Here is a 26,206-nt window from a genome sequence, read left to right as displayed (position 1 = left end):
TATTAGTACTACCTGGAATTTTTTGGCACTTAATTAGATTTTTATTGTTAGGAAATTGGACAGATTAACAAATGTTAATGTTCCCTCGGAACGTTACACGCAAAAGGTACATGTAACAGGCTTGCAAATGCGAAAAACAGCAATGATGAACTAACGCGGTTTAAAGGACCAAAGCTGCCCCTTTTTCAGTGGTCTCTTTGGCGCCACCCACCTTCAGCTATTCGCCCACCGCTCTCCGCCCAGATGTTTTTTTTACTATACAGCTGCGCAAGCGAGAGGTGAGTGAACTTCGCCGTGTTTTGAATATTTTACTGACAAATACGTACCAAAACTAACGAAATTCTTAAGAAAGTGAAACAATTTGCATCGATCTTTTTGGTACACATTTTTATATTCTCAGCAGTGTGCTGCTGTGCAATGCATTTGTTTACTTTTTTTTCTGTAAGGTAAAAATTAAAAACAAAAAAGTAAATTTATAATATAAATGGAAAATCGTTTGTATTTGTTGCATGTACTCTGGTGTTTGTGTTTAACTCCATTGTATTTGTAATAGTGTATACACGATAAGCTAAGGGGACGGCGCCTCAGAATAAATTCAGCCAAAACGAATTTGAACCACTTCAGTAAATTAGCAAAGAAGCTGAACTGGTAAATATTCCACTAAATACGGGGAAAAGTGTTACCATTATTAAAGATTGCACCATCCAGTATAACACCTATAATGCATATGTATACAATGCATTGGAAAACTTGTGATTTCCAGTCAATTTCCTTAATCACCAATTTACGATGAACATAATTACACTAAAGTGGAATACATTTTAAGTTTATCAATGTTTTAACAATGTTCATTCTTCATTCAAAAGATTTACTGTTTTAACAAGCAAACGTTTAGTACTGTGAACAAAGGAATTTACTATGAAGTTAATTAATGGCCAACAGTGTTAAGTTTAATGGGGCTGTGTAGCTGAAGCACTAGTGTTATGTTCATAATTATGTTTTATTTATATACTAGTCATTAAGCCCGTTACAATAACGGGCGCTAGAACAGTAGTGCATAAACATTAGTAGGACAACAGTCTATATTAAATGGCAAGGGACTTTGACCTCATTCTTTTTGTTGTTCGTATTTTTCTTTGTCTTTCCGCCTTTCTTTTGTTGATGTTTACTTGCTGAGCTGACCGTTCTTCGTGGGCTGCCGCCGTGTATTGTGTGTCTTTACTTTTCTGTGACAGTAATACTGTCTTGTACGTCCGTAATATACCTTTAATTTTCTCTGGCGGTAATACAGGCGTGCGTGTCGGTAATATGCCTTTAACTTTCTCTGACAGTAATATCGCGCATCGCACCGTGCCCCACGCATGCGCACTTCACCAGAAGACACACAACATTTATTTATATAGCACATTTTCATACAAAAAGTAGCTCAAAGTGCTTTACATAATGAAGAAAAGAAAAATAAAAGACAAAATAAGAAATTAAAATAAGACAGCATTAGTTAACATAGAAAAGGAGTAAGGTCCGATGGCCAGAGTGGACAGAAAAAACAAAAAAAAACTCCAGAAAGCTGGAGAAAAAAATAAAATCTGTAGGGGTTCCAGGCCACGAGACCTCCCAGTCCCCTCCGGGAATTCTACCTAACATAAATGAAATAGTCCTCTTTGTAGTTAGGGTTCTTACAGAGTCACTTGATGCTGATGGTCATACAGACTTCTGGCTTTTAATCCATCCATCATTGTTGGAACATCATGGTGCTTTGAGTAGATGCACCACCACCAAAAGGACACCATTTTTTGAACACAATCCCTTCATTTAAGGGGCTCAAAAGTAATTGAACAAATGAAATAACTGGAAATAAAATGTTCATTTCTAATACTTGGTTGAAAACCATTTGCTGGCAATGACAGCCTGAAGTCTTGAACTCATGGACATCACCAGATGCTGGGTTTCCTCCTTTTTAATGCTCTGCCAGGCCTTTACTGCAGCGGCTTTCAGTCACTGTTTATTTGTGGGCCTTTCTGTCTGAAGTTTAGTCTTCAACAAATGAAATGCATGCTCAATTGGGTTAAGATCAGGTGACTGACTTGGCCATTCAAGAATTTTCCACTTCTTTGCTTTAATAAACTCCTGGGTTGCTTTGGCTGTATGTTTTGGGTCATTGTCCATCTGTATCATGAAACGCCGCCCAATCAATTTGACTGCATTTAGCTGGATTTGAGCATACAGTATGTCTCTGAACACCTCAGAATTCATTCGGCTGCTTCTGTCTTGTGTCACATCATCAATAAACACTAGTGTCCCAGTGCTACTGGCAACCATGCACGCCCAAGCCATCACACTGCCTCCACCATGTTTTACAGATGATGTGGTATGCTTTGGATAATGAGCTGTTCCACGCCTTCTCCATACTTTTTTCTTGCCATCATTCTGGTAGAGGTTGATCTTGGTTTCATCTGTCCAAAGAATGTTTTTCCAGAAATGTGCTGGCTTTTTTAGATGTTCTTTAGCAAAGTTCAATCTAGCCTTTCTATTCTTGAGGCTTATGAGTGGCTTGCACCTTGCAGCCCACCCTCTGTATTTACTTTCATGCAGTCTTCTCTTTATGGTCGACGTGGATATCGATACGCCTACCCACTGGAGAGTGTTGTTCACTTGGTTGGCTGTTGTGAAGGGGTTTCTCTTCACCATGGAAATGATTCTGCGATCATCCACCACTGTTGTCTTCCGTAGACGTCCAGGTCTTTTTGTGTTGCTGAGTTCACCAGTGCTTGCTTTCTTTCTCAGGATGTACCAAACTGTAGATTTTGCCACTCGTAATATTGTAGCAATTTCTCGGATGGGTTTTTTCTGTTTTCGCAGCTTAAGGATGGCTTCTTTCACCTGCATGGAGAGCTCCTTTGACCGCATGTTGTCTGTTCACAGCAAAATCTTCCACAAGCAAGCACCAGACCTCAAATCAACTCCAGGCCTTTTATCTGCTTAATTGATAATGACATAACGACGGACTTGCCCACACCTGCCCATGAAATAGCCTTTGAGTCAATTGTCCAATTACTTTTGAGCCCCTGAAATGAAGGGATTATGTTAAAAAATGCTTTAGTTGCCTCACATTTTTATGCAATCGTTTTGTTCACCCCACTGAATTAAAGCTGAAAGTTTGCACTTCAATTGCATCTGAGTTATTTCATTTAAAATTCATTGTGGTAATTGTACAGAACCAAAATTAGAAAAAAGTTGTCTCTGTCCAAATATTTATGGATCTAACTGTATGTTGCTGTTAGAAACTGCAAAGAATGTAAAAGCTGTATTACTGGATCATCAGGCCCCTTTCAACATAATAAATGTTATAGTTCTTGGAAGACTGAGAAACACCAATCTCTATACAACAACAACATTTATTTATATAGCACATTTTCATACAAATTATGTAGCTAAAAATAAGATTAGGCAGTACTAAGTAACAAAAAATTAAGTAAGGTCCAATGGCCAGGAGGACAGGAAAATCAAAAAAAAAAAAACTCCAGGGACAGGAGAAAAAAAAAATCTGCAGACAGCTTAGGTATGCAAAGTGCATCTGAAAGAGCCATAAGTCTTTTGGAACAGTGTCCTCTACATATATGAGACCCAAGTGAAGATGCTTGGTTTTTATGCAGAATGACATACATATTCACAGTCTAAGCATGGGCAGAACAAGTGACTTTCTCAGGGTCACACAGTACATCAGAAATTGATGATTGAACTGGCAGCCTTGTGGTTTTTTATTTTTAGCCAAACGGACACTATATTCACCCAACAATGTTATTTTATAAACATGGGTAGATGTTCAGAAGGTTACAGAAATATAAGGGGAATGTAAGAAGGTTTTTTTATGTAGCAATATACATGATGTAGAATTGTTTGTAGTCTTTCACAAAAAAGTTCTGTGTTCAAGAAGCAAATGATATAATAAGGCATTTTTCCATTATTGTGTGCTATTAGTTTCATATTTGGCAAAATTGTAACATCATATGTCATTTGATTTGATTTGATATATTTTATTAATCCCCGAGGGGAGAGTATAAAATTGATAACAAAGGGAACAGAGGAAAAATAAATCATGTATGACATCACTAACATAGAGCACATTAAATCTAATCTTTTTAAAGTTCTGTTCTGTCTATCAATTTTCTGTAGTTCTTATTCTAATGGTATGTTTTAAGTAATTATTCAAGTTTATTTTCCTTTGTCTATAGGTTGCAATGAACCATTCAAAATGGATCCAAGTGACTTCTCTGAGTTTAAGACATTATTACATATCACTGAAAAGAAAATTTCATGAACATTCCAAACTCCAAGTTTCTATCCCAAAAAATTTCAAGAAATATGAAGACCTTCGTCAACTCTACAATCCACATGTGCCAGAATATTTTAACTTTGCAAGAGATGTGCTGGATTCATGGTCTGAAAAAGAAAAGGTCAAGTTTGTCATTTGTAACACTCTTAGAAAAATACATCTTATAGTATATGATGTTATTAGGCACACTTTAGTGTTACAATATAAATTTTGGAGTATATAACACCAATTTTCCCATACATCATATGTAAATTAACACAAAAACAAGTAAGGACATAATTAAAAATTGATTGCCATTTTTCTTTCTTATTAATATTGAGTAAGCAAAGCCGTATTGTTAGCAAAAGTGTACATTTTATAATTAGAACTAGCTGTGGTACCTGTTTAAGACGGGTTGAAATCTATGTAATCAATAAAGACTTCAGTGTTAACATTTGCAGTGCACCATGCATTTGGTATGGGATTCATGAAAGCAATGTTAATGATTGTGACTTGTCATCTATTGGAATGACAAATGCAATGTATTTTATTACTACAAATGTGTGAAATGCAGCTGGAATAACAGGGACATAGCAACCAGACGGACACATAGACATCCTTTTATTAAGGTGGATAGTTATGTAAACCACAGGGAATTATTCATATTTTACAATTTTGTATTTTGTATATTTTATCTGAAATTTGTATTTTTAATGCCTTTAATTAAAGTGGATTACCAGTCAAGAAAATGTTGAAAATCTCATCGTAGTTTCTATAAGTGAACTGTGTTGTGTTTTTTTTTTTTTTTTTTTTTCAAATTACTTTTTAAAACTCTTTTTTTATTTTTCACAGAATGGGCATAGGCCTTTAAATCCAGCCCTGTGGTGGGTAAATGAGTCTGGTGAGGAAATTAAATGGAGTTTTGAAGAGCTGGGAGTCCAATCAAAGATTGTGGCTAACATCCTATCAGAGGCTTGTGATCTTCAGATAGGGGACAGGGTTCTTCTGATTTTACCCAGAATCCCAGAGTGGTGGTTTGTGAATATAGCATGCATTAGGACAGGTAGAGAAAAAAAAGTAAAAATGGTGTTTGCTGTTAATATTGTCATTATATATATATATATATATATATATATATATATATATATATATATATATATACTCTTCTAGGTGTAGACACTACACTATTTTTTCACTAACTGTAAGCTATTTTAATAGGAACTATCCTGATACCTGGAACTTCTCAACTCACAGCGAATGATATTCTTTATCGACTGCACTCTTCAAAAGCTAAGTGCATTGTCACAGATGCCAGCTTGGCTTCACTTGTTGATGCTGTTGCTTCAGAGTGTGAATTCCTCAAAGCCAAGCTGCTGGTATCAGACAAGAAGAGACTTGGATGGATAAACATTAAGGAGGTTTCAAAGTAAAGTTTAACTTATTTCATTAATAACTATAGCAAGAGAAATAACAAATGCAAAAATATGACCATACTGAAAGGCTATACATAAATTACATAAATTAGGTTGATGAGACTATAAAGTGTATTTTTGTTCACCTAGCAAGCTTAACATATATGAAATGCTTCTTTTTTATTAATATATATTATTTTGGATATTCTAAGTCATAGCATATTAAACATATTTAAAAGAGACTCTTTAAAGGCGATTTCAAAGGTGAGTTATATGTACTATAGATACTGTACATAATTTGATTCATATTACATATCAAAACAAACAAAAAAACTCCAGACAGCTGGAGAAAAAAATAAAATCTGCAGGGGATCCAAGGCCACAAGACCGCCCAGCCCCCTCTAGGCATTCTACCTAACATAAATGACCTCAATCACTCCTCATGGTATTCAGAGTTCACATGGAAGAACTTGATGATGATGGTCGTGTGGACTTCTGGCCTTTAATCCATCAATGTAGGGATAGCATGGTGCTTTGATCGGGTGGTGGTGGCGCAGCTCTTGGAATTATAAGCAGATACTTATTTGAAGATCTAAGGTTACGATTAGAAGTGTAAGGTGAAAGACATTCTGAAATATAGAATGGAGGGAGACTATTTAAGGCTTTGTAAACCATAAGCAGTATTTTAAAGTCAATTCTAAATGACACAGGTAACCAATGTAGTGACATCAAAACTGGAGAGATGTGCTTGGATTCTAGCAGCTGCATTTTGCACTATTTGCAATCGATTGATGTCTTTTTTGGGTAGTCCTGAGAGGAGTGCATTACAGTTATCTAGCCGACAGAAAACAAAAGCGTGAACTAATTTCTCAGCATCTTGCAAAGTTATAAGAAGGTCTAAGAGGCTGTGGAATTCTCTCCCTGACTACCTGAGAGCCCCACAGTCGACTGATGTTTTTAAATGAAACCTAAAAACCTTTTTAGAAAGACATTTTGTTAAATAATTTTTATAGATTATTTTGTTTGTTAATTTATTCTTATTTTTGTAGCACTTTGAGATTGTTAAATATAAAGCGCAATATAAATAAAATCTATTATTATTATTATTATTATTATTAACTTTTTCTGTATTTCTTAAGTGAAAAAATGCTGTCCTAGTAATCTGATTAATATGTGATTTAAAATTCAGGTCAGAATCAATAGTTACCCCTAAATTCCTTACCTCTGTCTTGACTTTTAATCCTAATGGATCATGTTTATTTCTAATACCCTCATTATATCCATTTTTGCCAATCACTAAAATTTCTGTTTTCTCATTATTTAGTTTGAGGAAATTAGTACTCATCCATTCAGAAACACAAGAAAGACATTGTGTCAGTGACTCAAGAGAGTTGGGGTCATCAGGCGCTATTGATAAATACAGTTGTGTGTCATCAGCATAGCTGTGGTAGCTTACGTTATGCCCCAACATAATCTGACCTAATGGAAGCATGTAGATCAAAAAGAGCAGTGGACCCAGGATAGATCCTTGTGGAACACCATATAGAATATCTTGTGTCTTTTAAATATAATTACCACAACTAACAAAAAATTTTCTACCTGCCAAGTAGGACTCAGACCAATTTAAGACACTGCCAGAGAGGCCCACCCATTGACTAAGGCGATTTCTGAGAATATTGTGGTCAATGGTATCAAATATGGCACTCAAACCTAAGAGGATGAGAACAGATAAACAGCCTCTCTCATTTACTACATTAACGAGTGCAGTTTCTGTACTGTGATTTATTCTAAAACTTGACTGAAACTTATCAAGAATAGCATGTTTATTGAGGTGGTCATTTAGCTGCATAATGATGCCTTCTCTAGGATTTTACTTAAGAAAGGCCGGTTAGAAATAGGTCTAAAATTTTAAAAAGCAGAGGAATCAAGATTATTTTTCTTGAGCAGGGGTTTAACTACAGCAGTCTTAAGACAATCTGGGAAGACCCCCATATCTAATGACAAGAATATTATCAATTGGCACGCCAGAAACTTCTTTGAAAAAACTTGTTGGTATTGGATCAAAGATGCAGGTGGAGGGTCTTAGTTGAGAAATTATTTTATGTAAATCTATCCTGGTGAAAGAATTTAATTTGTTTAAAATGGAGTACCGGGGTTTAAGATGATCAGTATTGGGGAGATGTACTATATTATTTTTATTATCATTAATTTTGTGATTAAAACATTCAGTGAAATTTGTGAGGCTTTTGCTGTAAGTTTTTTGGAGGCATTCCATTGAGTGACCTGGATTTAACAGACAATCAATTGTAGAGAATAAGACACTGGGATTACTAGCATTGTTATTTATAATTTTAGAGAAATAACACTGCCTTTCAGGATGGACTGTGTTGTTGTATTCTGTTATTTTAGCCTTCAGTATCTCATAGTGGATAATCAGTTTAGTTTTTCTACATTTACGCTCACCTCTCCGGCATGTTCTCTTTAGATAACACACTTCCATGGTATAATAGTGCTAGAAGATTTTTTTAACTGTCTTTTCAGTAGTGACTATGTCAGCAGCAGCTTACTATTTACAGTATCCTCACTATTGTAGTAAGCATTACAAACGGGCTGGTTGCTTAGAATGTTTGTAAACTTTGAAGCTGCTGATGAATCAAAGAAGTGTCTTTTAATGCTTCTCATGAATTTTTTCTATCAGTATTTCTATATTAAATAGTAAGAGAAAATGGTCTGATAAACAAATATCAACGATCTGCTTCACATCAACTTTTAGTCCTTTAGTAATTACTAAATCTAACATATACCCTACTTTGTGTGTAGGCTGACTAACGTGCTGGCTCAAATCAAAAAAGTCCAGGAGGTTCAAGAATAATTTTACTTTCGGGTCACACTGATTATCGATATGAAAATTAAAGTCACCAACTACTAGGAACATGTCATAGTTCGTAATTATAATTGACACCAAGTCTGAGAATTTCTCAAAGAAAGATGCATTGTACTGTATATACAGTTGTGCTTGAAAGTTTGTGAACCCTTTAGAATTTTCTATATTTCTGCATAAATATGACCTAAAACATCATCAGATTTTCACTGAAGTCCTAAAAGTAGATAAAGAGAAACCACTTAAACAAATGAGACAAAAATATTATACTTGGTCATTTATTTATTAAGGAAAATGATCGAATATTACCGGTACATATTTGTGAGTGGCAAAAGTATGTGAACCTTTGCTTTCAGTATCTGGTGTGACCCCCCTTTGCAGCAATAACTGCAACTAAACGTTTCCGGTAACTGTTGATCAGTCCTGCACACCGGCTTGGAGGAATTTTAGCCCATTCCTCCATACAGAACAGCTTCAACTCTGGGATGTTGGTGAGTTTCCTCACATTAACTGCTCGCTTCAGGTCCTTCCACAACATTTCGATTGGATTAAGGTCAGGACTTTGACTTGGCCATTCCAAAACATTAACTTCATTCTTCTTTAACCATTCTTTGGTAGAACAACTTGTGTGCTTAGGGTCGTTGTCTTGCTGCATGACCCACCTTCTCTTGAGATTCAGTTCATGGATAGATGTCCTGACATTTTCCTTTAGAATTCTCTGATATAATTCAGAATTCATTGTTCCATCAATGAAGGCAAGCTGTCCTGGCCCAGATGCAGCAAAACAGGCCCAAACCATAATACTACCACCACCATGTTTCACAGATGGGATAAGGTTCTTATGCTGGAATGCAGTGTTTTCCGTTCTCCAAACATAATGCTTTTCATTTAAACCAAAAAGTTCTATTTTGGTCTCATCCATCCACAAAACATTCTTCCAATAGCCTTCTGGTTTGTCCACGTGATCTTTAGCAAACTGCAGACGAGCAGCAATGTTTTTTTTTGGAGAGCAGTGGCTTTCTCCTTGCAACCCTGCCATGTACACCATTGTTGTTCAGTGCTCTCCTGATGGTGGACTCATGAACATGAACATTAGCCAATGTGAGAGAGGTCTTCAGTTGTTTAGAAGTTACCCTGGGGTCCTTTGTGACCTCGCCAACTATTACACGCCTTGCTCTTGGAGTGATCTTTGTTGGTTGACCACTCCTGGGGAGGGTAACAATGGTCTTGAATTTCCTCCATTTGTACACAATCTGTCTGACTGTGGATTGGTGGAGTCCAAACTCTTTAGAGATGGTTTTGTAACTTTTTCCAGCCTGATGAGCGTCAACAACTCTTTTTCTGAGATCCTCAGAAATCTTATTTGTTCGTGCCATGATACACTTCCACAAACGTGTTGTGAAGAGCAGACTTTGATAGATCCCTGTTCTTTAAATAACACAGGGTGCCCACTCGCACCTGATTGTCATCCCATTGATTGAAAACACCTGACTCTAATTTCACCTTCAAACTAACTGCTAATCCTAGAGGTTCACATACTTTTGCCGCTCACAAATATGTAATATTCGATCATTTTCCTCAATAAATAAATGTCCAAGTATAATATTTTTGTCTAATTTGTTTAACTGGTTTCTCTTTATCTACTTTTAGGACTTGAGTGAAAATCTGATGATGTTTTAGGTCATATTTATGCAGAAATACAGAAAATTGTAAAGGGTTCACAAACTTTCAAGCACAACTGTATCACTTAAAACTACTGACAAACTGTTAACAATTAAATTATGTGTAGGTGTGGTATAAAAATCAGTATTATAAATGTTCATAGAAATGTCTAAACATTACTGTATTTATAAATTATTATTTATATTTATTTGATTTCTCTATTTTTGAGTACTGAAAACTGCACCTTTGTTTATCATTTTATCTGTTTACAGATCCTCCCCAAATTTACCATTGATTTGGTGAAAAAAAAAAAAAAAAAAAGATCTGCTGGGTTGGTGTTATCATTGTGGAATAACTGGATAAGATTCTAATATCTAGATGAGTAAAAAATTAAAATGAACTCCATGATATTCACTTAAATGTAGACATTTTATGGTCTTATGTTCTGTTGACTACAAAAGTGTACATTCATTTTTTATGACATTCTAATAATTAGTTTTGTCTTTTAATAGGAAATTCACAGAATGAATAGTTTTTGGTTAAAATAAATTTTTTGTTATGCTTTTAAAACTGATTTTAAATGCTGTATTTTTGTATGATTTATTATTTTAGGACCGTATCACATGAGCATACCTGTGTGGCAACAAAAAGCAGTGATCCAATGACTATATTTTTTACCAGTGGTACGACAGGTTCTCCAAAAATGACTCAGCATACTCACAGCAGCTTCGGAATTGGGCTTGAAGTCAATGGCAGGTATAAGATAACAAACAGAAGCTTTCTAAGGAGGCACGATATCTATGATAAATGATTTGTTTTAACAAAGACTTCACTAAAATTCCAATGTGAGAAACATTTAGATCAGTTAAAGTTAACAGTAAAAATTCTACAATTAACATTTCCAAATGAAAATTTGATGCAGTGTATATTTTTAAATGTAAACTTATTAAGCAGTAAGCCTAAATACTGTTCACCATGTACACATTTTTACTTTACTCAAATCACCATTCATATTTCCTATATGTATTTCTAAAGTGCTGCTTCCTACTCTCATACAATACAGTATATTAATTGTATGCAAGTGAACTGCAAGTGTCTGTGCTGTGCTCACATATTGATTTTCACTGGACGATAAATACTTTTTTAAAATACTGCATTTTTTACATTAGTGGTTCTAAATACTATTTTAAGTATTTATGTTTCTGCAATTAAATGTGCCGTATCATTGAATTTTAGCTTATTCCTTATGACTTTCATTGTTTTCTCATTTTGACCAATCTGAAACTTCAGTAACACACTGTTGTCTTTGAGCTAATATTATCTAGTGTAAACATCAATGACTGTACTAGCTTACCACTGTGTATGTATTACACTGATTATGACATGTAAAACTTTTGCTATATGTGTATTTGTGGTGCTAGGTGCAGATGGCGATGTCAATTAAAGAAGCCCAAGCAACTAAATAGGATTATTTTTAAAAGAATCATTATACAGCATGCATAATGAGGAATTCTGTAAAAAAATTATTAATATATAAACATTCTTTCATTGAGAATGGGCTGCCAAAAGATTTCCAAGGACAAGGTACTGTATGTTCTAAAAGTTTGCTAGGTCTCCCAGAAGAGTAAGAGACAAGAGGAAAAAGAACAGAGAATAAAATAGGTGTAGCCCTGGGGAGAACATTTAATATTTCTGAAGAATGCTAAAGGACTGGGAAGCCAGCAGACACCAGGGGTGCCTGACCCTCTCATTAGCAAGAAAGAGAGAGAGAGCGACCACAAAGGAAAGGCAAAATATTGCATAGCCATAGTCTTACTGTGAGACTGTGTGTCATTTTCATAGAGAGGGCAGTCAGAAATGCAGGGGCACTAAAGCCTGCCAAAGAACAGGAAGACTGGCATCTCTGTAGCAGATTCCTGGGTTGGGCCAGAAATTGCCCAAACAGGGATTTTAAAGGGATCTCATGGCCAAAAGTGGGAGTTGTGAGTTTAATGTTTATACAAAAGTTTACTCACATTAGTAAGAACCTATGATTTAGACAGTAAAATGTCAAGATTTAAGAAGGAGAGTGTGTGAACCTACTTAACTAGACAACTTGATGAGCTACCTAGTCTGATGAACCATATTAATGGGGAAAAAGCTACAGAGTGGTTGTTTTGTTTGTTGAGTTACAATTTGTGTTTCCCCAGAGTCCATCAGTCTTTTGTGCTTTATATTTAATAAAAAGATAGGAAAATCATGCATTTAACTTCCCCACTATCCGATGTTATTCTGGTTGAAGAGGGCTGTGACAAGGGTTCTTTTCCATCACACTGGGAATATTGCAGTTGCAGTGCATGATTGGACTCACATTCAATTACTGTTTCTAGCAAATGTCACTCCTGACATTGTCACCTTCTGCTCTTTATTTAAGAGGAGTTTCTGTAGGTAATCTATAAGGACTCCATGAGATCACAATATAAGGCCATTTACTTCTTGCAGAAAAAATAGCAAAATTTTTATGCTAGTGATAGTCAGTTGGTACAGCCAAGGTAAAGTATCGCTGATATACTGAAAGAGAGAGATAATACATTAGTGGTAATGAGGAAGGAGCTATGAATGATAAATTAAAAAGAGAAGCCACTAAGAAACATCAGACACTGCCATGTATGGTTCCCCTGAACTGAAATCTTCAAGAGCACCAGTATAAGAGACGGGTTAGTGACACCCTGGAAAGAACATTCAGTATTCCCCAAAAGATACTAAAGGGCAGATAACCAAGCAGATTACAGGAACAACTTATACCAACTGTGATGAGTGAGGTTTGAAAGAGAAAGGACAAGAAGAACAGAAAGAAGGTCAGTAAGTTCCCACCAAGTTGCTAGGGACAGCACATTATTGGAGCCATCGTGTGAACTTTTTCAAACATGCAGCTGGTGAGCTGTATTCAAGACATAGCCCATAAAAGCCTACTGAAGGTTCAATGATGCAAAAACACTGGGAGCAGCTACAGAACATTCTAGCCTGATATCCCCTGTAGCTGTGACTTCTGGCCACCAGATGCCAAAGCTTCTATGAATCGGAAACAGCGAGAATAGAAATGATTAAAGAGAAGAAGAGAGAAGAGTTATAAAGAAGAAGAAGGGAGTGCTTTGTTGTGGTACCTGGGAGATGGGTAACTGGCCAATCCATGGAACTCTTAATCAAGGATAGAAGCAGCTGTGGAATTACCCATGGGGTCACAAGTTCTTTTTCTTGTTTTGCATTACTTTATACTTTGTGCACATTCTGATTTTACCTCTCTTGTGTCTCTATTATAAAAAAAAAAAAATTTTGGAAGGAGACGATACGTGATCTTCTCAAACAACAATTTAACGTCACGTGAGACAAGGCAGGGAGACAAAAGGACAGCTGCTGTACAGGCGTTTAAATGATCAACACCCAGCATGACAAGCAAAACACACAGCAAGGCAGCAGCAGCAAAAAGACAGCAGCTGATCAGACCACATCTCCTCAGCGTGCATTCAAACCCATCCCTCCCTTTGACAACGCGAGCGGCAGAGACGCGAAGTGACTGGAGCATAGCGTGCCCGGCGGAGAAGGGAGGGGGTGGGCAAGCAGGGGGCAAAGATTATTTAATAAACATTAGTTTTGAGATCTTTGACTTCTTAGCATTTACTTGGTGTGGAAAATGCCAGAAGGGTGCTCTTTAGCCTGTGTTTGAGGTGGTCTAATGTATGCCTTCCACTCTGAGGTTTTGTTCCAAGGTCAAAGTCACTAATAAAAGAAAGTGAGAAGATCTTAATACTTGCTGATTGGAATTCACTGCCATACTAAGTAAAAAGCAGTATGTACTGTATATCGAAAACAATGTATCTATAGTATATGACACACAATGAATACAACTACATTATGTTAACTTACAAGCATAAGCATACTTACTTATGCTAACTTACTTTTTTTTTTTAAATGTTAAAGGAACTAAGCAGGTAACTAGAGGGGCTTATATTGGCAGAGAGAGTGTTTCAAGTTAATGACTTTACCTTACACGGTAAGGTTACGTATCCCATGCATTTTGTGCAGTTCAGTCTCTGAACTTTAGATATTAATTAAGTCATGTAAAGTAACTAGGTGTTTGTTTGTGTCTTGGGGTGGGTCTCTGCGGAGCTATTGCTATTTATGACTTTACATGTTAAATATGCCTTTAAACTTACCTGGAATCCAAAATAATGATTAAAGAAAGAAAAGAACTAGAGTCAGTATAACTTATCTCCTAACTCTAGTTATGATTTTTGCTGCTGTATTTTGAAATTACTGTAGTAATGTAATGAAATTATTTGAACGCTTTCACAATACAGCATAACACGATAATTAATTCCACAAGATACAAATAAATAAAATGGCTTTTCTTTAGCTATTATAACTAAAAATCATTTAGCTGTTTCCTTTAACCTGCATTTTAAGAAGCCGCCTTACTTGCATAATATTTGTAAAGCAGAACAAGCAGACTTTAATAAAAAAAAATGTGAGTTTTAAAGATATTTACATTTTATACGACTGTAAAGTATTGGTAACAACTAAAATTTTTGTGTAACCAAGAAAATGTAAGATTGAGCACTTTAGGAGTTGGTAATGTCTACTTGTTATTTACAGAATTATATATTTCCCAGTAATTAATTTTCAGTTACCCACTATTTTAACTGAAAAAATATTTAACTTTACTGATACAGATATATGGATCACATTTTAGATTAGGTATCTTTTATAAACCAGCTATTAGCAGTCTATAAATACTTTATTAACTATGTTATTAGCAATAGTAAATTTTCATTAAAAACAACAAGACTCTTGAAGTATATTGCTGTCATTGTTTATTGTAATGTGTTTTAAAAGTTAATGAAATGTTTTATTACATGCAGAACATAAACAGTTGTTTATAATGGACACCTAAACTAAAGTGTTATGATATGGTTCTAATCAATCATTTAATAAATGAACATAACTTAAAATCAAAGTAGAATGTTAAAGATGTTTAAACAGACACACAGAAAGAATTACTTAGTAGTGCTATTCAATCATATTATCCTTAATAATTAGGTTTTGGCTTGATCTAACACAAGAAGACGTAATGTGGAATACTTCAGATACTGGATGGGCTAAATCTGCTTGGAGTAGCATCTTTGCCCCATGGATCCAGGGAGCTTGTGTTTTTGTTCATCAAATGCCGCGTTTTGACAGCAAGACCATTCTAGAGGTAAATTTTAAAATATATATACATGTGTATGTATACATGCACAAAAATAAAAAATAGTATTTATAAAAAGACATTATGATGCTGTATGTTATAGTACAGTGTATCAGATTAGGGTTTTGTATTGTTCTTTTCAGACATTATCTAGATTTAATATCACTACATTCTGCTCTGCTCCAACTGCTTATCGAATGCTTGTGCAACATGATCTCAATAGGTAAGCCATTTTTGATTTCTCTGTAAATTTTATTTGGCAAATTTTATTCCAAAAGACTATTTTGAGCCAGGACCAGCAGTATAAGGTAAAACTGTAATTTAATAACATTCCCAATTTCTATTGTGTAACCTGTTGAGTGAGCCATGTACTCTGCATATAATTTATTTATAGTTATTTTTTTTCTTGTTTTTTACTCCACTGCTTGCTATTAGTAAGTACTTCCAGAGGTGTTCTTCTACAGTATGTTACTTAATCTCACCAATGAATTATTTTTCTTACTGGGCTTTTAAAATTGTGATTTGACAGTTGTGTTTGTATATTTACCATAAAGTCACAAGTTCTGTGACCAACAGAATGAGCTTATGGGTAGAAGCAGCTGAAATTATATGTCCAGAAAGGTTTGCTGGGCTTAATAATAATAATAATAATAATTCTTTACATTTATATAGCGCTTTTCTCACTACTCAAAGCGCTATCCACACAGGGAGGACCCGGGAAGCGAACCCACAATCTCCTTACTGCAAAGCAGCAGCACTATCACTGTGCCACATAGAAGCTCAGTAAAACCACAGAACTGTACAATATTGCCTTGTCTTTTATTGTATTGTGAAAAGGCAATTGAAACGGTTTATATAACTTGTAGGAATGCCTCCTGGGCACCTACTGTGGCCATTTACTAAGAAATGGGAGATTGGAAATTGGAATAAATAAAAAGGCAAACACCACCACATGTTGCGTGTATTATATCTTTGGGCTAGGTTTGGGCACCTGGAAATCCAGAAAGACCTGGAGAATCTAACTAGAAATCAGGTATCCTGAACTGTATAAATCAACAAGTTGCCACAATGACTGTCATTAGGTACTGCTATTTAAGTCTGGGTTTCTTTACATAAGTCAGGTTATTTTTCTTTGCAGAAAACAAATAATGTGTAAAGGAAAGACAGCAGAACAATATAAAAGTTTGGGATTCAACTTGTGGCACCAATTACTGTTGCCTATATACAAAACAAAAAACAGAAATGAGAATTGGGAGCAATGAGGTTTATGTATAAGTGCTTCTGTGGGACAAGATCTGTCGCCATCAGTCACTCAGTCAGCAATGAACTCCAACTTCCATGTTCTTGGTTGTTTATTTAGCTCCCACAGTGGAAGGAATGGATTTTCCATTACAGAACTGGAAATTATGTTGTTGCACCTCCCTGAAATCGTCCTCCTCTCTGTGAGGGAAAAACCAAAAGTAGTTACAAACTGCAAACCCCCCTCTCCCCCTTTATTGCTGTGCTTACCTGCATAGAATTTTGAAGGCCCCTCAATAATGCATGTATGACAGCTATTAGGTTATATACAACAGATCCTTCAAAATAAAAATGAGGGCAGAGTCACTTTTGAAAACATAAGAGCAAGACTGTATTTAAAGTAGGAGAAATAAAACTTTCATAGCTGCATAATATTTAAATAGACAAGCTATTTATTATTACTAGTGATTATACTGAAAGCTGATACGTAACTATAATAAATTATTATTTTTGTAAGTTGCCTAGTCCCCAATCAAAGTCATTAGAAACCTTCTAAATCTTGCATGAGGATTTTTTTTTTAACATGGCAAGACTTTTGTGCTTCATAAAGCTTTTTACGTATTGTATATGGAAAAGTAGCAACATTGCTTAAATTATGCAACTTTATTGCATTTCCTTATTTCAGGTATTCCTTTAAAAGTCTCAAGCATTGTGTGAGTGCTGGTGAACCTATCAACCCAGAGGTGATGGCATGCTGGAAAAAAATGACTGGGCTTGATATCTATGATGGCTATGGACAAACTGAAACGGTATCAGTTTAAAAATTAAATATATTACAAATGCATTCTGTCAAATTTTATAGCTGTCAGTAATCAATGTTTCAAAAATATTTACTAAGAAATATATGCCAGATACTAGATGTAAGACTGCAAATGTAAATATGTCTTAAAACAATAAAGACAAATTAAAAGCCACTAGTAATACTTACAGTGCATCCGGAAAGTATTCACAGCGAATCACTTTTTCCACATTTTGTTATGTTACAGCCTTATTCCAAAATGGATTAAATTCATTTTTTTCCTCAGAATTCTACACACAACACCCCATAATGACAACATGAAAAAAGTTTACTTGATTTTTTTTGCAAATTTATTAAAAAATATAAAAATTGAGAAAGCACACGTACATAAATATTCACAGCCTTTGCCGTGAAGCTCGAAATTGAGCTCAGGTGCATCCTGTTTCCCCTGATCATTCTTGAGATGTTTCTGCAGCTTAATTGGAGTCCACCTGTGGTAAATTTAGTTGACTGGACATGATTTGGAAAGGCACACACCTGTCTATATAAGGTCCCACAGTTGACAGTTCATGTCAGAGCACAAACCAAGCATGAAGTCAAAGGAATTGTCTGTAGACCTCCGAGACAGGATTGTCTCGAGGCACATATCTATTAGGTTACAGAAAAATTTCTGCTGCTTTGAAGGTCCCAATGAGCACAGTGGCCTCCATCATCCGTAAGTGGAAGAAGTTCGAAACCACCAGGACTCTTCCTAGAGCTGGCCAGCCATCTAAACTGAGCGATCGGGGGAGAAGGGCCTTAGTCAGGGAGGTGACCAAGAACCCGATGGTCACTCTGTCAGAGCTCCAGAGGTCCTCTGTGGAGAGAGGAGAACCTTCCAGAAGGACAACCATCTCTGCAGCAATCCACCAATCAGGCCTGTATGGTAGAGTGGCCAGACGGAAGCCACTCCTTAGCAAAAGGCACATGGCAGCCCACCTGGAGTTTGCCAAAAGGCACCTGAAGGACTCTCAGACCATGAGAAAGAAAATTCTCTGGCCTGATGAGACAAAGATTGAACTCTTTGGTGTGAATCCCAGGCGTCACGTTTGGAGGAAACCTGGCACCATCCCTACAGTGAAGCATGGTGGTGGCAGCATCATGCTGTGGGGATGTTTTTCAGCGGCAGGAACTGGGAGACTAGTCAGGATAAAGAGAAAGATGACTACAGCAATGTACAGAGACATCCTAGATGAAAACCTGCTCCAGAGCGCTCTTGACCTCAGACTGGGGCGACAGTTCATCTTTCAGCAGGACAACGACCCTAAGCACACAGCCAAGATATCAAAGGAGTGGCTTCAGGACAACTCTGTGAATGTCCTTGATTGGCCCAGCCAGAGCCCAGACTTGAATCTGATTGAACATCTCTGGAGAGATCTTAAAATGGCTGTGCACCGACGCTTCCCATCCAACCTGATGGAGCTTGAGAGGTGCTGCAAAGAGGAATGGGCGAAACTGGCCAAGGATAGGTGTGCCAAGCTTGTGGCATCATATTCAACAAGACTTGAGGCTGTAATTGCTGCCAAAGGTGCATCGACAAAGTATGGAGCAAAGGCTGTGAATACTTATGTACATGTGATTTCTCAGTTTTTTAATTTTTAATACATTTGTAAAAACCTCAAGTAAACTTTTTTCACATTGTCATTATGGGGTGTTGTGTGCAGAATTCTGAGGGGAAAAAATGAATTTAATCTATTTTGGAATAAGGCTGTAACATAACAAAAGGTGGAAAAAATGATGCGCTGTGAATACTTTCTGGATGCACTGTATATCTCTGTTCCTTGAAGAAGCACTTCCCACGAAATACAGCACGCCAGGTCACACCACTAAGGTTGTTGCAATGCCGTCCACAACCAGCCAATGTTGCCATGGCTTTTTCCTGACAGACATGCCACATGCTTGAACGGCCGTTGTTATCTTGCCAACCACATGGCTGTGCTGCTGCTCACCATGTTAAGGACCCGAAGCCCAATAATTTGTTTGTCTATGACTATTTGTTGTGCTCAGAGTGAATGTGTTTACGATGAAAATGATCAGCCCCTGCTATGTGCTTCACTGTGAGCAGAGCACCACAGCTCTTTTCCTGGCAGCAATGCCATATATCTGTGCAGCTTTTCTTTTCCTATTCAATGCTTCCAGAATAGGCAATGCTTCACTATATCCATGAAAAGGATGAGTGGGCTAGAACATTGATAGAATGCAAGACTTCCTATCCTTTTTGGATCTTTAAAAGGTATTATTTGGGCCCCTGCATCCTCTTCAGTCCCCTTCTCGGTGTAGGACAGGAAGTCTCCATTTGTCACGGGACCCCCAAGTAATTTCTTATAAAAACATCTATCCAGGATGGTTTCCTAAGTACTTGTGAAAACATTTTTTTAATTTAATTTTAATGACTTGAGTTTTTTTTTATGTACCTACTATAGATTTGAAAAACATACACTATAACACTGCATTACATTATATAGACTTCATCTAACTGCTATGTTTAAAACCTCTCTTGACTGAAAGTGGAGGACAAGCAGGATTGTCAGCAAGTTTGCTTTTTACAAAAACTCTCACCAGTAACAGAAGACAAATGCTGATCGAAGGTTGTAGGTAAAGCAGTTATTCAAAGGATGCAAAAATAGTTTCAAAATTCAATTTTGTAAATGTCCAAAAAAACAAGTGTACTCCATATTCTAAGTGTTTAATATTTTGTCGTTGTAAAAAATATTATTTTGTAAAAGTGTCACACTCATATCTTTCTATTCCCATATCCAAAAAGAGTACTGAAACACGGGATGTTAGGAGTTGGTGGCAGTTGTTTAACTGCTCAGGTATCTAGGGATAAAGGGAGTACAGAATTTCCACAGCATAGCCAAGCAGGTATTAGTTCACTGCTATTTTATTCTTTCCACATTCTCAATGTACAATATTCAGAACAAGAACAATACTTGATCCTTGGCAATTGTAAAATATTTCAAGTGTTAGCCAACAAACATGCCAAAATTGAAAAGGTAGATGGAAGCGGCCGTTATCAAAATATCACCTCTTGCTGTCTTCTCAGGATGCTAAAAACAAAACGCTGCACCAAAATGTATAGACACAAGGACTTTATTATTTACAAGGCACATTTAATACAGAGAGAATTCTGATACAATAAGCAACACCTGACTGGCCTGCTGATGCCTTACTTTGAAGGACTTTTATTTTAACTATGGAGTTTTATTTTAACTAGATGCCTGCTTCTCAATACACACTACATGGCCTGAACTTCCTGTTCACCTATAATCAATTTACATCTAAAGTAACATTTTACATTTTTTTTTTTTTAGCTTTAGTCTATCGTGTCAGCAAAAACAACATTTGTACATCTCTCTGGTGCCAATTTCCTTTTTAATGTGATTTTCAAACTTCAGCATTCACCAAGATATATTGCCTCCTGGGGATATTGTTCCTCAGTTATAAACTTCTGTTGAAGAGCCTACGTCCACAGTTCATCTGTACTTGAGGGCCCAAATAACTGGATGCACACCATCAAAGCTGTGCACATACCATTTAGGTCAGTCATGCCATGACCACAGACACAACTATAAATGGACAGTTAAAAAAGCACTTCTATTTGTGAAAAATAACATTTTGCACACTTTCAAGTCAAATATTTTATATTCTTTCACACCAAGCAATAATACAAGTTTGAATTTGAAATTGTTAAAGGTGCTGATTTGCGGTACATTTAAAGGCATGAAAATCAAGCCAGGATCCATGGGAAAGCCATCCCCTGCATATGATGTTAAGGTAAACATTTCTTTAATGTGAATAAATTGGATTTTTCTTGTCAGACTATGAATTCTGTTTCAGATTTTTAATCTTTTTTTGTAATCCATCCTACTTTTAATATTTTATGCTGTCCTCCTTATCAGCAACTTTTTTATAGACAGAAGGTGGTTGCCAAAATAATCAAATATATATAAAAAAATATTACAGTAATTGTAATTTGGGTGGGATGATAGAATTGCATGCCTTTATTAGTGAAGTTTTATGGTTTTCCACTGGGAAGGTTTATTTCCTTCCGCAACCCAAATACACAATATCATGTCATTCAGCAAACATAAATTGTACAAAAGCATCAATATGTGTAAGTAAAAATAAAGAGCCATTCTTTCCAAAGGTGGTTTCTCACTTTGACCAGCAGCTGCTAGTGTAGTATCTGGGTCACCACAAAGATTTTGATAAAACAGATATAAAAATGACTAATATGGCACTCTAATAAGCTTTCTAAAAATAGAATAACAAACATTTATTTCTAATGTCAAACCAGTTTTCTTGTATGCTTCAAAGACAAATGTTCTTGGCATATAGCAGCCAGACATTGATAAGTAAATCAAACTACACAATACAATGCAGCGGATAGGCACAGATCAACAACTAACAACACTAAAGTTGTCACTTGATAACTTCGGGGTAGTTGTAGTGGAAGACTGTGGTGAGGCTGAACTGCAATAATATTTCCTTGTATTTATAAGCCTGATTGGTTAGTAGAGCTCACTAGCAGCAGCTCCAAGTTATAACAAAAAACCATAAGGGCTACCACAGGAACAAACTTCCCACATATGACTATGACCAAGAAACAGGCAAAAATATTGAAGGACTAACTAAAAAAACAATTATCGCAATGAAGGTGGGGAAAACGGCAGTACTGTGGTTCATGGAACGGTTCTACAGCTGACTTGTATTTGCCAAAAAAGCAAACATGTTTTAAAAGCGCCTTTTTTTTTTTAATTTAATGTGTGTTTATTTGCACGCACTAGAACTGAATAAACAAAATGGTTATGTTAATGTGTGATTCAAATTCTAAGTATGTCAATCAGTGTGAGTGGCTTGTCTACACATGCACTCCTGATTAATGAAAGTACGTCATTAATTCTTTGTTTCAGATTATAGACGAGAATGGAAAACCAGTGCCTTGTGAGCAAGAAGGGGATATTGCAATTACAGTGAAGCCAATTAGACCCATTTCTCTTTTTTCAGGATACACAGTAAATGTTAATTTTTTTATTTAGGCTTTATTATATTTTATATATGCTTGACTGTATTTTTGTTTTTTCATAGAAGTTCTTGCTACACATGGACCTATGACAGAAAGCTTGGTTAATAAATTGAGATTTTGAAAATATCATTTTTTACAATTGAGAATCCAAAATCTTAGGATGTGTCAGGAGATTTTTATTATTTCATCACTTCTTGTAACAAATTAGACCCCGCAATTTATAGCAACTTAGTGAACTAATCTCTTGAAAAGTGTCCTTGTATAAAATAAAATTTGTGTGCATTCATGACCATATTACATTCATGCAAGATAATTTAATGTGTTTGCTACTGGTTCATGTGGGCTAATTCAAAACTCTTATGTATTAAGCAAAGTACTTATGCAATAACCATTTTTATTACTGGAGACTCTCTTACAGAACTGGCCTGAAAATGTTTGACAACCTATATAGTTTTACAGGCTGTATGTACATTTTGATTTTTGTATTTTAAAGCAAAATTGTACAAAAAAAAATAAATAATCAGTGTTGATATTGCTAAACAGGATGATCCTGAACGTACCTTGCTTTGCTATCGTGGAGACTATTACCTGACAGGCGATCGAGGGAAAATGGACAAGGATGGCTACATTTGGTTTGTGGGAAGATCAGATGATGTGATCTTATCTTCAGGGTAACAAATCTAATATTCAAGAAGGACAAATATAACACTTACCTTATCATTACACAACATCTTATCTGACATTACAATTGTGTCTATAGTATAATGGAGAAAGTTTTTTCTGGTGTTAGTGCTGCTGTCTCAAAGCTCCAAAGTCCTGGATTCAAATCCCAACACTTTGTTTGATTTTCTCCCTTAATCCAAAGATAGAGAGTTTGATTTCAAACAGCACATTAATCTAGTATAATCATACATATGTGCACAAGTATGCTTTGCAGTGGAGTAGCACCACATGCAGAACTTGTTCCTGCACTGTACCAAATGCCATATTGTATAACAAATCTTGAGTGTTTAAGTAACAAAACAGTAATTCCAAGGATATTCCAATTATATCAAAAAAGAAAACATTCTAATTTCTCTTTAAATATATCAATATACCATGAAATTTTAAAGTTTGTGTCATAAGATGGAAATACTGTATAGTTTGATAGCTACAATCATTACCCCACATATCTGTAATTCTGCTTATATCTTAATTTTTTATTAATATTTTTTGTTTCTTGGTGGTCTGTTTATCATATTAATGTCTTAATATTGTAATAACTGTTGTGATTTACCTTTATATTTGATAAGGTCCATAATAAAAATTTTAATAGACATTTCTAAGTGCTTTAAAACTGTTATATTTGTGCTCTTCATTAAATTACTACGCTACTATGTTGTAAACAGGGTCAGAATTCCACAGTAATAAAATATCCAGTAGTTAAAAACATAGGTTGTTTAAAAATATGTCAAAATGAAATGGAGATGCCAAATATCAAATAGAGAATGTAGCATGTCTCAAGGAAATACCCTCTTAAACACAACATTACTTAAGTATATATAATGCAAATAATGTGTTTTACTATTCCCTCATTAACTTTTCCAGGGTAATGAAACAGAAGAATTGCACATGAATTGATATACTGTATTTTTCTGTTTTTTCTTTTAGGGTACATACATTTGTTAGAAACTTCAAAATTAAATTTAAAGTAATCTAATACTTTAAATATTTCTTCTTGTAATCACAGCTATCGTATTGGCCCATTTGAAGTGGAAAATGCACTTATTGAACATCCATCTGTTGCAGAGTCAGCTGTAGTTAGCAGCCCAGATCCAGTCAGAGGAGAAGTACTGCACTTTTCCACATTACCTTTGTGCATGTTTTTTAATTTGATTAGGTGAATAAAAGGTGAATGGTATTATCTATTTTAAGGTTGTGAAGGCATATGTTGTGCTGACATCAGAGTATAAATCACATGATCCAAAACTGTTAACAACTGAATTACAGAATCACGTGAAGAAGGTCACTGCTCCTTACAAATATCCAAGAAAGGTAACAATCTTGCGTTATAAATGAAAAAATAGGAATTTAACATTGATTTATTGTTATAAGTATTGCTGTTTAAATAAAAGTTCCAACTATAATGCATATGTTGGAAATTAAGATAAATTATTAAGACCCTGTGTACATTATAAGCACATTGATACATTGTTATTGGATTTCATTAAGTTAAACAAGTATTGTCTTGTACTATGAACACAAATTGAATTGTTGTAGGTCAAAGTTTAATGAAGAATCTTTAATTATGCTTTTATTTTTAACATATTAGAAACCTAACATGGAAGTAAAGAACTTCAGTAACATTCTTGACCACAGTCAAAAATGTAACACATTTGAAAGAGTTCAAGAATTCTGTGCCCTCAGAACTAAATGTAATAGATGTGGTGGAACATCTGAATAATTATTTAGTAATAATTAAACATTTACAAACAGTTTTAAATTTTCCTATGATAGGCAACAATTGTAAACCAGTGCATAATGCATTGCACACACCGTACCTTATACAAAAATCTGTATCTGTGTCTATATAATCCAGCATAGGTCAATGTTCTGACACAGAGTTGCCAGTTTACCCAGCATGTATGTCACATACATTTGTAAATATGCATACTTGTTAAATGTTTTAATCAAATATATACAGTATTCAGTTAACTATAAAAGTTATGAATTAATACTCCTGCTATGATATTTCTGCAGACATTTCACAGACTATATATTCTATATAATGAAGTAATGTTTAACACATCAAGAAATAAATGAGCATATATCTAGTCTATAGTTTTTAAAGTAATTAAACAAGTAGTTCAACAGAGTGCATGTGAGTCACCATGGATTTGTTAGATGAACAATTAATCCTTTCTAAGTAAATCCTATCAAAAATAAACTGATTACAATACTGTATTCTATCAACATTGGAACATTTGAAGTAACTTTTGTAATTTTGTTTTCTTCAGATTGAATTTGTGGACCAACTGCCAAAGACCATAAGTGGCAAAATCATTAGAGCAAAACTTCGGAATAAGGAATGGGGGATAAACAGCAATCTCGTGTGATTTTCATATTTTAAGATCCTGTTCTTTTTTTTTGGAATTAAGTTTATTGAAAAATGTGACTTTGCTGTTTTAAATATATTGTGTTCTACATGGCATACACAACTACATGCTTAAAGTACAAAACTCACAACTTTATTAATTCAGTATTTTACAGTTTGGTTTTGAGTGGTTTTGTTTACTGTTGAGTGATACACTAATGCATTCCTTTTCTTCTGTATCATAAATTTCTCATAAAAATACTTGTCATTTTATAACACATAAAAACATAGCTGAACATTCATTGAAAAAGGCTACTAATTTCATATCATGAGTAGGTTGAGTATTTCAAGGTTACTGTTTAACTATTCCTTGTTTTGTTGAACTATAAAAAGTACTGATTTTATGCTAGAAAATCTGTGAAAACCTACTGTGTATTCTTCAAAACTGTGATTAAACAGAATTACATGTAGTGATAAAATATCTCCAATATATTTTATATAGCTTTTTGTACTATTCACTCCATCCACCTAGCATT

The 26,206-nt window shown here is 35.2% G+C and overlaps 1 protein-coding gene across 1 annotated transcript; it reads left to right on the top strand.

Moving 5' to 3' along the window:
* Positions 1-177: 177 nt before the first annotated feature.
* acsm3 (acyl-CoA synthetase medium chain family member 3) lies at positions 178-26,149 on the top strand. The gene is made up of 14 exons (XM_028813877.2): positions 178-278; positions 4,233-4,454; positions 5,165-5,375; positions 5,531-5,738; positions 10,880-11,023; positions 15,344-15,500; positions 15,635-15,714; positions 17,416-17,539; positions 21,265-21,345; positions 22,485-22,586; positions 23,141-23,268; positions 24,327-24,426; positions 24,512-24,631; positions 25,594-26,149. Exons 2-14 carry the CDS (start codon positions 4,239-4,241, stop codon positions 25,690-25,692), a joined length of 1,770 nt encoding a protein of 589 aa, XP_028669710.2. The 5' UTR covers positions 178-278; positions 4,233-4,238; the 3' UTR covers positions 25,693-26,149.
* Positions 26,150-26,206: the final 57 nt, after the last annotated feature.

The sequence above is a fragment of the Erpetoichthys calabaricus genome, chromosome 11 (assembly GCF_900747795.2).
Source record: "Erpetoichthys calabaricus chromosome 11, fErpCal1.3, whole genome shotgun sequence".
NCBI lineage: Eukaryota > Metazoa > Chordata > Cladistia > Polypteriformes > Polypteridae > Erpetoichthys > Erpetoichthys calabaricus.
The sequence above is the reverse complement of the archived record's forward strand: the minus strand, read 5'-3'. Positions and strand labels throughout refer to the sequence as shown.